At 29.4% G+C, this 13228-nt stretch overlaps 1 protein-coding gene across 4 annotated transcripts; it reads left to right on the forward strand.

Moving 5' to 3' along the window:
• The first annotated feature begins 660 nt into the window (after positions 1 to 660).
• LOC145740792 (protein quaking-A-like) lies at positions 661 to 12428 on the forward strand. Of its 4 annotated transcripts, none has more exons than XM_082558642.1 (8): positions 661 to 1276; positions 3596 to 3723; positions 4229 to 4345; positions 9323 to 9466; positions 9612 to 9696; positions 9829 to 9938; positions 10022 to 10166; positions 11192 to 12428. In XM_082558642.1, the coding sequence occupies exons 1-8, from the start codon at positions 901 to 903 to the stop codon at positions 11290 to 11292; spliced, it is 1206 nt and encodes a 401-aa protein (XP_082414768.1). In that variant the 5' UTR covers positions 661 to 900; the 3' UTR covers positions 11293 to 12428. The 4 variants fall into 4 exon arrangements, with proteins under 4 accessions (XP_082414768.1, XP_082414765.1, XP_082414766.1 ...); XM_082558639.1 differs by lacking the exon at positions 661 to 1276 and adding an exon at positions 2490 to 3031; XM_082558640.1 differs by lacking the exon at positions 661 to 1276 and adding an exon at positions 2490 to 3031 and having other exon boundaries at positions 9847 to 9938.
• Positions 12429 to 13228: the final 800 nt, after the last annotated feature.

The following is a 13228-nucleotide window of genomic DNA, read 5'->3' on the forward strand; positions in this document are numbered from 1 at the left end:
TTAAACAATTAAAAGAAATAACGGTCTCAAATAAGATACGACCATGTTTAATTAAAAATATTTTTGTCATAACATGGTAAAAGGGTATAGTAAAATGGTTAGATTTGAGTTATTGTTTTTTAATTTAAATATTTGAGTAATTACTTAATTTAAATTTTTAAGAAACAGGTTAATTGAAAAATTAGACCCTTGCATGTAAGTTATCTTCGCTAAATCACGATTTTCGCCAGCGAAGCATTAGGAGCTTCTTAATTTTTACCCATACAAGAACAAAAAAAAACAAATTTAAAAAAGGGTTTGCTTAAGCGTGTCTAGTTTAGCTGCGGTCTGCACATTCCTTTGCCGCTTGGCACTTGTTTATGCAACTGTGACGGTAGAATGGGGTATTTGTAGACAAAACTGCTTCATTGTTCTTCGCACAAACAGACTGAGGGGCTCTGTGGAATATACGCCCAGTCGCTATAGTAATTTTAGGATGTAATATCGGATTTAAGTACAATTAGCGTTAGTGATAGCGGTGTGATTACTTAGGATTTAAAAGATCATAGTTTATACATGTATGTTACGCTTTTGTTTAACAAAAAAATTTGCAGTACAGAAACAATTTTTAAATTTTAATAAACAAATACTAAAACTTTTTTATTTTTTATTTTTAGGATATTGCGGCATTATTAGGTAGAAATACATAATATTTACTAATATCTTCATTTAGCTTGTTTAGAACTAATATCCCGCTTGTTTATTTGAGATCTCCATTAACTTTACCCTTACTGCTAACACCCGAACGGCAAAATTGAGACCTTAAACCAGCTTCCAACTTTGCCTTTTCCAAACCTTAACCCGACTTTGCTCAATCAGCAAAAGGTCTTACAACAACCTCAAGAATTTATCCAGCAAGGCATGCATCCTGTACAGTTTCAAATTATACCTCAGCAAGCGGGCACGCAGCAAATTAACCCCGTTTCTCCCGCTTTACCCCAGCCCACCCACATCCAAATACAGTCCCCGCCCCCGCCTATACCCAAACCCCACATGGGTTATCACCCTAACCCGATGGTTACCCCGCCGTCGAGAAACAGCACTTCGCCCTCTTCCAGCAGCGGAAACTCGCACGGCAATCCGATGAATATGACAATGATGACGTCATCGATGTGTCATGACGACGAAAGAAAGATTCGAGACAAATGCCTCTACCTCAAACAACTTCTACAAGACAAAAAGCAAATACAAAATCTGACTGGCTGCTTTTTGCATGTGGATCGCATTCTGGATGAAGGTATGTTAAAGTTATAAATTTTAAAATTTTTTTATTTGCGTTTGGGATTAGGGAAAGGAATTAAAAGGTGAGAAATGTAATGAGTCAAACAATTAACGGTTTAATTACATTGAGATAATAAATAAACTAATACGTTGTCCAGGCATTGTTATTGCGTCATCAACGGCCTAAACGGTATTTTTATTAACGAAATCTGTTGTGTTAATTATTTTTTGTTTGACCATCGGTTGTGACATTTTCTTTACTTTCTCTAATGTTCGGACAAGGGCGTCTTCGATGCAAGAAAACCCGCTCGTTGGGGTCACCTGGTGACCAGGCAGATAGTATATTTTGACCACTAGTGCAGTGGGTCTTGTACGTTTTAATTTTTTCAGTTTTAATAATTTTGTTTCAAACTCAGGTTAGATTGAAGTAAAATCAAGCAAGAGAAAATGTTAGGTTTTATTTAAAAAGTTTATAAAGCGTAAAAGGAATTGAGTGAAAGCAAAATGTAACAGGGTGAAATGTAATAAAATAAAAATAAAACACTTTGAACAATATTTTTTATAATGTAATGTAGATATTTAATTCTGCTCATTTAAAAAGTAAAAGCTCAAGTAAAATTTTTAAGGTTTTTCTATTTTTATTTATTCTTTGTCGTATCGAGAGAAAAGAAAAAAAGAAAGGCTTTAAGAAAAATGAGAGAGCTGTAGTTCGTGTGTTTTAAACTTGTTTGAGTTGGGTCGCGGTGAAAATATTGAAGTTAGCGTAATATCAGACAATGTGTGTTTGTTATGTGTTTGTTATATTAGTAAACTAAACAGTATTTCGATAGACAGACAAATAGTCATTGTCTAACGGTGAAACTTAAATAAACAGTGTAGTAAAATAAAAAGAAATTCAGTGTCTAAGTATACGCTTCTTATATCTAGTGTAAAGTGGTCTTGTTCGTAGAATCGTAAGGGCAGCACAGGCACTAATATAACTTTAAAAATGAGTAAAAAGTAAAAAAAAAAAAGTTAAAAACAAGTTGAACATTTTGGTTTAGATGAAGTTTTCATTGAACATCTTAGTTTGGATAAAGTAGTTTTATTTGTAATTGTTTTGTCAGTATATTAGCAGATTAGGTAATTTAGTAGTATGGTGCATTTGATAAAAATCAAAGGCTTTTTGTTTTAAATAGACTGTTAATATCGTATGATTTTTTAAACAGTTTTTTTTATATTTTAGAATGTTTTGTGTTTAACTTAAAAACTATTTGAAAGTAAGGGAGGGATATTAATTGCACATTTTGGCTTCACTTTGTTAAGGCTTGAATATACACTGATGAAATTAACATTCAATTATCTTAAAGTTTTAAATTTGCAATGAACATTGCTAGTTTACCATCAATGACTGAGATTGGCATTAAAATTGATTCTTCACAGCAAGGGAGCTACCCTATGTTAGCCCAACAATCACAAAACTTAATGACATTACCTAGTATGGCAAGTCCTACTTTAACCCAAGCACAAACTCTAAACCGATTGGCTGGAATTCGTTCACAAATGAGCAATGGAACCAATCACATTCCACTTGAAACTTTAAAAAACAATGCCAACAGTTCGAATCTTTTGATGGCCACCACATCAGCCATGTTGCAAAACTTACCCAATAGTTCAAACTTAGACAAAAAAGCCAAAGAACGTGTTAATTATTTGCAGCAGCTGTTAAAAGACAAAAAAATGTGTCAGTTAAATCCAAATTTTATGCATGTCGAAAGACTAGTTGATGAAGGTAAATCTATTTTTTTTAAATAAGTATTTTTGTCTGTATTTTTGTATATACGTTTAACAGAGTGTTTTAATGGGGGGATTGTGATTTATAGTAGCTTGACAATGTATGTGGATTCAAGCTGTGTTTTGACTTTAATGATACACAAACACACAAAAACTGATTACTTAGCAATCTTTAGCCTTTTGATCTGAACTATAGGCCTACTCATTTCCTTATAAATGCATCCTGGGAGACTGGTTGTATTGTTATAACGGTGATTTCATGAATAGCAGTACAGTGTACTATTACCAACAGTTGCCCGTAGTTATACAAACTTTTATTCGAGTTCTGTTTAATCTGATACGACTTCTTTTCACACACTGCTTCATATTACCAAACTTCTAGATAATTAAGACTACCATATGGGCCAATAAGACCTTATTTTGTTCTCTCAAAAATGTATATGCTATACAATGAATTTTTTAATTGTCAATGTTGCAAAAATTAAAGTTTTTCTTTAACAGAAAGGAAAATAAAGGCCCACACAAGAGTTATTTTTAAAATTTTTAATTTATTTTTTTACAGAAATTGTCAAAGTGAGATCTGTCTTATTCCAGAATGGCGACAAAATGCCTCTAGAGCTTCCAGCACCACATGGGCCCACTATTACCCTCACTGAGAAGGTCTATGTACCTGTCAAAGACCATCCCGAAGTAAGTATTTGCTTAAATTGTTTTGTGTGTATGTGATAACAAAAATCTTGATGAATAGATTGTTTTGATTTTATAATTTCGATAGCTATTCATCAAATTTGGGTTATAAGAATTCTGCTGGGCCCCACAGTTATTTTAGACAATATATATACTGTAATTTTGTTTTAATATTTCACATTTTTGCAACGATTAATTATTTTCTTAAGAGGAAATAAAGAATGTGTTACAGGATACATGAATTGCTAATTCACTCTTACTTATTATCCTGTCTATGCTTCCTAAACTTATTAATATGTCTAATCATATCTAAATTGTGATTTATATAACTTTATTTCTATTTTTTGGTAAAGTTTTTATTAAAATCTTTAAAACAAGGATTTAAAAAATACTGATTACAATTAAAAAGCAGGGTAATATTTCAAAATATCTAAATTTTATATATTAGAAAAATTGAAATTTTTTGACTATAAATAAATAAAAAAAATTTGTAAATTAATTTTTTTAGTATAATTTCGTTGGTCGAATTCTCGGGCCAAGAGGTTTGACAGCCAAGCAATTGGAACAAGAAACTAAGTGTAAGATCATGGTTCGTGGCAAGGGTTCAATGCGAGACAAGAAAAAGGTGAGCCAACTATTTATTATTATAACATGTTATTTTAACTGTATAAAATTAAAAAAAAATATTCTTCTTACAAAAACATTGTAGCTATATATTGTTTTGTATTGACCATCATATAAAAATTTAAAATATTTTTATATTTTAAGATAATTTTAAGTGTAATTGCCTGGTTATTAATACATAGTACATACTTAAAATCTGTAAATTGTAATTAAGCCACAAGGCAAAGTGCTGTAATTTGATTTTTACACAGTTAGCTAAAGTATTTGATCGGCCACTCTTATTCTTAATACCACTTACACAAATTCCAATAAATTATTAAATATATTTTTATGTTTCAAATAAAATGAGCTATTCATATCACAAAATAAAATAGAAAAAAAATAGGTTCTATTTTTCATGCTAAATTTTAAAGCTATCCCTATGAATCATACTTTTAAAATAAATGTTTTATAAATTAAACCGAAAATCTGCATAACAGGCATTGGCCTAAATAAATGTATTGTGAATCATTTTGATGATTTGCCTGTTTAACGCTATTAATTATTTAGGCAAAATCTAGTTAATATAAAAATTATGCTAACCCTTTTAAATTTCAAGCGTATATATATATATATATATATATATATCACTACGTGCATGACCCTTAATTTAATACATAGCCGTATTTGTCAAACATATCATTTACGAATCCCGTGGGACACTGTGTTGTAACTCTGTAATTTTAAGCTCTAAAAACAGGGATTTTGCTGTGGATTTTGCGCATTGAGTTAGTTGTTTAAATTAAAACCGAACCTCCCTTATGAAAACTTACACGTCGTAAATTATTTATTAAGTTTGGATTACTAATAATAAATTTGTTGCGACAAGGAAATAAACGATTTTTTGACGGGCTAAAAATTAACGCGCTCGAATTCCTTTTAAAATTATTCATGTTAGAACAACAGATTTTATTAAGATTTTATCACAAATAAACTGCGCTACATATAAAAATTAATTTAAATTTTAGCCGTTGTGAATTTTTTTACGCTAAAATTATAGGCAAAAAACGCGTTTCGTTAATCTATGAAATGGTTACTTATTTTAATAACAATTATGCCTTTGGCGGTGCTAAGGAGAAACTCATGTTTGTTTACATAATGTTTATTTCCGCTGGTCTTATGTTTACGTTTGAAATTCCACGTGTTTTTAAAAACCGGGCGTTTTTTTCACTTTTCTTGGAACCGTTTAAAAACACACGCAAATTTCTTCATATCATTTTTCCAAATAACATAAATTCCGCGTTGAACTTTAAGAAGGACCTAACCTTGTGCTTTCCTGTATTGCTTCCGCCCTATGTTTTATTAATCGTGTTTTGGAATTATTGGCTTTCTTTATTTTGGATTTTGTTACATTATTTAAAAGGTTTATGTTATAATCCCGGGCTCGAAAAATGCGTTGTAAAAACATAGTAACATTTTTAATTAAGTTTGTTATTTATTTTTCTTTAAAAAATGACTGTAAAATTATTTTCAGGTTTTGTATTGGAAAAGTTAATTTAAATATTGTAATTAAAAATATAGGATTTTTTTGTCTTTCCATCTAAAATTCTAAGCATTTGCTTACTTTTATAGGCATAGCACACTATAAATTTTTAATTTTTTTTAATATTCATATCTTGACAAAATCGAAAATTATTTTTAACGTTGCCCATTAATAATAAAAATAATATACTGACCTTGCTATAAATATATATACAGTGTGATTGATATTACTCATTAAAATACACTCATCATTTTTTTACTCTGACACATTTGTGGTTTGTACACACCCACGTAATGATGTAATAATATGTCGATAAATATCTTAATGGATTGAACTTCTATATTATCTTGTGCAATATTGATCTTGAAAATCAATCACAGGTAAAGTTCATAGCTAATTTTACTTTTATTCCTTAATATAGCAATCCCGCAATTTTAAAATTTATTTTGGTAATGCTCAAATAAAACATGCCGCTAATGCATTTTACTTTATTGAATTTTAAAAATCGCAATTTTTTTGCTGTTTTTGTCCCGATTTTATTCATATAACTAGTTTAATAACCGCGAAAGTTGGCTTAGTTAAGTGCGCAAATTTGTTTTTTTTGGTTAAGATTGTGGGTTTAAACTTATCTTTGTTGAAATTCCGAGATAAAAAAAGGCATTTAATTTCATTTGCGGGTTTAGATATAAAAACAATTTTTAAATTAGTTTTTATTTGTGGCCAGAGCATGCTTTAAAATTTTATAATATTTGTTAAATCTTAAATTAATTTGACTTTTTCTGCTACAATATTTTTTTAATTGCCAAAAAGAAAGGGGGCCTAATCAATCAAATATATCACGAAACATTTATTTTTAAATCGAAAAAATCGCGTTTTTTTAGCGATTTGGTGTTTGTAAATGTTATTGTATTTACGTGGAACTGAGTTGCGTTGTTTTGAATTTAAATAAATCAGTTTGAACCGTCCACGTCCATGTGTGATCTGTTTATTTATATATTTACAACAGACTTAAATGCTGTCGGTTTAAATATACGAGATCGCTACAAAAAAAGTAATTGTAAATTGGGTTTAATTTTGCGTTAACGTTATACCATCGAAATTATCGCAACAAAAATTTGCACTTGAAACTTGTAATATTTTAAAATTAAATAAAGCCTATACAAAATATTTATCGCTCTCGGCGATATAAAATTATGTAAAACTAACTCCTTTAATTTCCATGTAATATAAAACAGTTTACAAAATGATATCATCTACGAAAAAAGAGGCAGAACCCGTTCTCTGTATAAAAAGTGAATTTTTAGCACAGGTCCAAGCATGTAACCTCTTTGCGAACGCAGTTTTGTGTTTCAATTTCAATTAAAGTTAAGGTATGCAAGTATTTAATCTTGCATAATAGCCAGGTAATGATAATCCGATTTTAATTGGCGGCCGTGAATGTTGAATTGCTGGTATTGCCACCCACTCATTTACTTGCAAAACTTAGTTTAAAAATTAAATTCCCACTGTCGTTTTATATTACAAATTTGTACAAATTGCTCAGTGAATTTAATTCAAATTTACAGTAGATCAGAGATTGTACATATTAAAAATAAATAAATATCACATATAAAGCGCTAGTTAAACTACTGTTTTTTTCCTTATGTAACACCAAGTTTTTTTATTTTAATTTGTGGTAATTGTCGATATATTCAGTAAAAGTCTGGTTGTAGAGCTACCAGCAATACAGCTTTCCCAGTTTTCAATCACTCTAGTACTTTGAAGTATGAGCGTGTGTGTTCTTTGCTTGCAAAGCAGCAGCTAGTTTTACTGGGAGCGCTTCCAACACTTCACTTTAACGTGCCTTACTTTATTGAAAAGCCACTTTAACACGTCATTCAGTTGATTACTGGGTTGTTATCACATTCTAGTACTAGCGCTACTGTTATGTGATATCTAAACGCGATTAAACATAGGCGATTTCACGAAAACACGAGAAAAATCAACTGGTTGACCGAATTTTAATGGTACCATTTTTTGTGTATGTATATTGATAAATTTTTTTGCAAGTTTTTTAGGGATATTTCCGTTTAAATAACTTTAAAATTTGTTGGAACCTTTGAAATATTTTTGCCTAACTTAATTTGGTGCCTATGTCTGTATCAAAATTCGTCGCCGTTTCGTTCATTGTTTTGCTTATCGAAACTCGGAATTACGATCTCAAATTTTTATGGTCAGTCGCGCCCGAATAAAGATGGAACAACAATTGGTAATGTTCTTTTTCGTTTTCTTTGTGATGCGGTGACAGTTGATTTAGCTTGAGAGAAACCGAACCAAAAACAAAAATGGAACAAATCGCTGTGGTTTTGGTACAAGTTGTAATTTCAAACCTCGTGTGATAAATATGGCGATGACTCAATACATATAACGCTGTACATTTTGTAAACACTTTTTGATGAATGTACGAAACGCAGCCGTCTGAATTCCGCTGCCTGGCGTAAATTAACACGCCCTAAATATTATTCATACCAAAATTGCGTTTGCTGTTCGGCAAAGCATAAAAAAATTACAAAAATAGACATTTTTTTTTGAAGGTGATTCAATTATCCAATTTTATCAAATTTTTACTGTAATACAACGCGTTAAAATAAAGTAACTAACCACTATATAAATTTTTGATGCATCTTTGTGTTTAAAATTTCTTTTTTTTATAATAATTTAGATAAAATAAGCTTGTTGGGTAATTTTTATTACTCATCTAAAACAAATCTTGTAATTTTTTATTGTTTACATACATATGTAAATTATGCCTGCGTAACTTCATTATCGTTTTACATGACGTAAAAAAAAATTACATGTTTATGTAAAGCCTAACATATCAGCGTTAATTTTACTCTTACTACATAACTTAAACGAATTTTTTACCTTTTAAGCCTTAAAGCTTTACACATATGTAACCAATGGCATTAGGTTTCTTCAGTGATTAGATTTCCTTTTGTTTGTTTTACATTATTAATGTATAAGGTGTTTTACACTTAGGTTAGGTTTAACTTGCTAGTTGTTATTTAAAAAAGACATCTTTATTTTAATAAATAAACTACTAAATACATAACAAGATAATAATTATATCTTTTAACAAAAAATAATAAAATGCATATAGGCACTACCTTAAATTATTTTTAAAACGATAACTTTAACTTACAATAAGCAGTTCATCACGTAGAGAACTATTCAAACATTATATAAAATTATTGATGTTTGCAAATGAAATTAAATAATTAATAAGGCATGACTGTTAAATTAGTGTTCATTTTATCATATTTTATTTTTTTGGTTTTTATATTCACACACACTTTATTAAGTATATATTCACACACACTTTATTAGAAGCAGTTCTGAATTGTGCTAAATTTACTTTGAAAATGAAAAAATTGTTTTAAAATTTGATCAAGTTGATTTAAATTATTTTTTTCACAGGAGGATATGAACCGAGGAAAACCAAATTGGGAACACTTAAGCGATGAGCTTCATGTTTTAATAACAGTCGAAGATACAGAGAACCGAGCTAAAGTAAAAATGCAAAGAGCAATGGATGAGATACAAAAACTTCTAGTTCCAACTGTAAGTTAACAGTTAAAATTTTTTTTTGGAAAAGATTTTAAATGATTCAATTTTGAAAATGCTTTGTGCATAAAATTAAAAATGTCTTAATTAGCCTTTTTGGTATATGTATGTTACTATAACATTTGTGTATTATATATTAAAGGAAGGCGAAGATGAATTGAAAAAGAAGCAGTTAATGGAGCTTGCAATAATTAATGGAACCTACAGAGACTACTCACAAGTTGCAGGTGATTAATTTAAAAACTTTTTTTCTAAAAAAAATAAAAATTTTTAGTAAGTATTTAAATGATTTAAATTTTTACCCTTTTTTAAATAAGGGCTTGTTAATTTACCCCATAAATTGATACTAATATGTTTAGGTCAACCCCGCTTGGTAGCAGCCCCTCAAGTGCTTCAAAGCCAAACAATGAGGCCCCCAGTCCAGCCCCCTTTGTTTAACCCCATAATATCAAGACTTCCTAATGGCCAGGTGAGACAAATATGTTAAAGATTTTTAAATTAAAGTTAGTTTACTGTTCCTATTAATTTTTTAATATCATTATAATTTTACAGACTGTTATATCCAATGGGTTAAGTCAGCCCCCACCAGTTCTAGCCCCCTCTGATGGATCGTTGCTGTACTACACCCCAATTGAGTACCCCCATTCCACGATTGCTCCTCTTGAGTACAACTTTGTGGATCCCAGTACATTATTAGGTAAGTGTTTAATTAATTTTTGTGTTTTTTGTCGACATTTTTAACTTTCATGAACTTTATCAAAACTTGAGTGTTTTTTTTAAATGAAACACATTCTTCCCTTTTTTATCGTAATTTTGGAAAAAATGCTCACTAATTTACGCGCCATATTTTGCGCATAAACAAACTGGGTAACCCGATAACTTTGCAAATCTATGAAAGAATGTCTTATAATCAGATAAGCAAACACCTAAGTAGGTCAACTTAAAGCTCCACATTCTTTTAAGCTTGCATAATTGTGCTGAGACCACTCCTTATTTTTGTACTCTTTAAATGCATTTTTTAAACTGTTACGCTTAAATTCCGTAACATAATAGATGCATTTGTAACATGATTTTTTTTTTAAATTGTAAGTTTATTTAGTTAATTTTTTTTTGATTTTGTTGTTTCTAGGTAAAGCCCAACTTCACATGTGAAGGATTTGATAAGTGTTTTCTTTTTTTTTTCTATTTTCAATATTTTTTTTAGTTTGCTATACTCGGAAATTTTAATCTTAACTTTATGCAGTTTTACCTGGTTATATATTTTGTACTTTTTTCTCTACCTCAATTTCTATCTAGGGTTTAGCATTAACAACTTCTCATTAATCGAACTAAAATTTTTTAAGTATAACATCGGAATATTTTTTGTAAAACTGCCTCTTGTATTTTTTCTTGCCAAAGTCACATGCCAATTTAAGATGTAGCATACTCTAAATTTGTTGGTGCTGTGGTGATGTGTATTTTTTTTTATGTTTTTTAAAATGTAAATAATCATTTTTTCTGGTTTTGGACAAGTTAACTTTTTTAAAGAATCTTTTGTTGTTAAATTCAATAATTATGCAGTTAAATTTTTTTTCTACTCCTAAAAACCTTTAAAACAAATTTTGGTAAACGTATTTTAACTAAAAATTTTTTTTTATATTTTCATGTAAATAGTTGTACACAGTTTTGTAGATAATGCCATGGTGCCTTTTTACTAACCCCGTTTTGTTTTTATAACTTCAGGATCCCCTGGTCAGCCAGCCGGCACTAAATTAGTTAGAAACCCCGCACAGGCGCCCACTAGGGTACACCCGTACCAGCGCCCCCCAGGTAATGACCCCTAACTAACCCTTAAAATCATTTTTTCTTTTTTTCTTTAAGGCAATTTAGGTAATATTGTAACAAAATGTTGTTACAAGAAAAAGAAAAGTAGTTGTGAATTGATGTGACAATGTTTAAAGAATTTGCTTCATTTTTCGGTATTGACTTGTTTTTAAATGTCAGGTTCCGATTTCAATTGCTAAAAATGTTCCAAAATGCATTAAAACAATTCAGATTTTATTAAAAAAAAGGCTGTATTAAGCTTTTTTTCAACATATTTTAATATTTAATCCGAAAAAAACTTTAATCAGACATCGGAACTTGACAAATTTCGTATATGTTCCATTTTTTGCCAATTTATTTTTTTAACTGTCAATGTAATAGCATTGGAAATTATGCTTTTCTCAATAGCTTCTAATTTGAAACTTAAAACCAATTTTCGGTTATTATGAAGAAATTTTATCTTGTGATTACTTTAATAGCATAACGTCGCATTGTTCATCAAACCGTAATGCAGTATTATTTTGTATATAGAACATAAGTGAAATGCTTTGTGCATTTTTTACACTCACAAAAACGTATTTGTTTTTACTAATGAAATATTTTTTCACAATTTTCACTTTGTAACTAACTTAAATAATTGAAATGAAGCACAATTATTGCTGATCATGCTTTATTTAATTGCGAAAAAAGCTAGTTAAAAATACCCGTATTCTACAAACACTACCTTTCTACTAATTAGAAGCATATGAAAAATATGTTCATAACAGCTATCAACTGACATTCAACTACTGCTATATTTTTAACTACTTGTAAAAAGAGATATCTATAAATTTAGCTTCGATACATTACACATTTTTATTTTTTGCCTTTTTCTATTTTGCTTTTGCTAGTTTTTTGCTAGTATTTTTTATATTTTGTGCATAGTATTTGTATTGTATCATTTTTTTATATAGCTTTGTTACCCTGCCGTTTTTTTTAAGTTTTACCAAAGTCTTAAATCATATATATTTGTGCAGTGAATTTATTTGACAGCCATAGCACCATGCAATGTATGTTTTATGTATCGATTTGTATTTTTTTATATTCTTGGTTAGCGATTGCATCAATATTGTTGTAAATAAATCATATATTGCCTTTTTTGGGCCAAATGGTGAAAGTTTGTAAGTTTTTATAAAGATTTAGTGATTTTTTCCCAAACCCCTCTCATAATTGATTCAATAATCACTAACTCCTAATCAAATTGAAACACTAATTTTTCATGAATATTACAATTGCATGTATAACCTATTATGGTATGTTTTAATCATAGGTGTTGCATATCTAAAATTGTTTATTTTTTTAATCGTAAAAAAGATTTATTATATGTTCACCTTTTTCCAACACCTATGATTTTATTATGTTTTTTTTATTAATGTTATGAATGCTTTTTAACTGCTCAAACATAATATTTGTTGCAGCATTTTTAGAATGCTAGCAAACTGCACAAAAAAGCATGAGACATCATTTGACAGTAGTTGTCTAATTTTTGATCATTTTTTACTGAACAAATTTTTACCATATCGTGTTATAATGAAAAATTATAATTGTGCACAGTTTAATTTTTCACTTTTCGTGTAACGTTCTTGTTTCGAATTTAAAATTGCATTGTTTAATCTAACAAGTTTTACTTTAGTTTAAACTTGTCCAAATTGTAATTTTAACTTGTTAACTTTTTAGCATTCTATATCAATGCTTTATGACACTGCCTAGTGCTTTGGTGTAGTTATTGTAAAATATTAATTAAATTATTAATTAAGAGTCAGAATACTGACTTAGATGCTATCTCTACTAACAGCTATGGCAATTTGATCATTTTGAAATTTCGATTTTTTAGTTGGTGTTACAAAATATTGGTTGTTTATGGTTTGGTTGTTGGAATATGGTTAAAATTTATACTGTCATTGTTGAAAAATGGGT

This window comes from Corella eumyota, chromosome 1, assembly GCF_963082875.1.
Source record: "Corella eumyota chromosome 1, kaCorEumy4.1, whole genome shotgun sequence".
Taxonomy (NCBI): domain Eukaryota; kingdom Metazoa; phylum Chordata; class Ascidiacea; order Phlebobranchia; family Corellidae; genus Corella; species Corella eumyota.

Coding starts and splice junctions, on each gene's coding strand:
- LOC145740792 (XM_082558639.1), top strand. CDS start 2,623: ATGAACATTGCTAGTTTACCATCAATGACTGAGATTGGCATTAAAATT. Junction 4,346..9,322: donor CAATGCGAGACAAGAAAAAG/GTGAGCCAACTA, acceptor TTTTTTTCACAG/GAGGATATGAACCGAGGAAA. Junction 10,167..11,191: donor GGATCCCAGTACATTATTAG/GTAAGTGTTTAA, acceptor TTATAACTTCAG/GATCCCCTGGTCAGCCAGCC.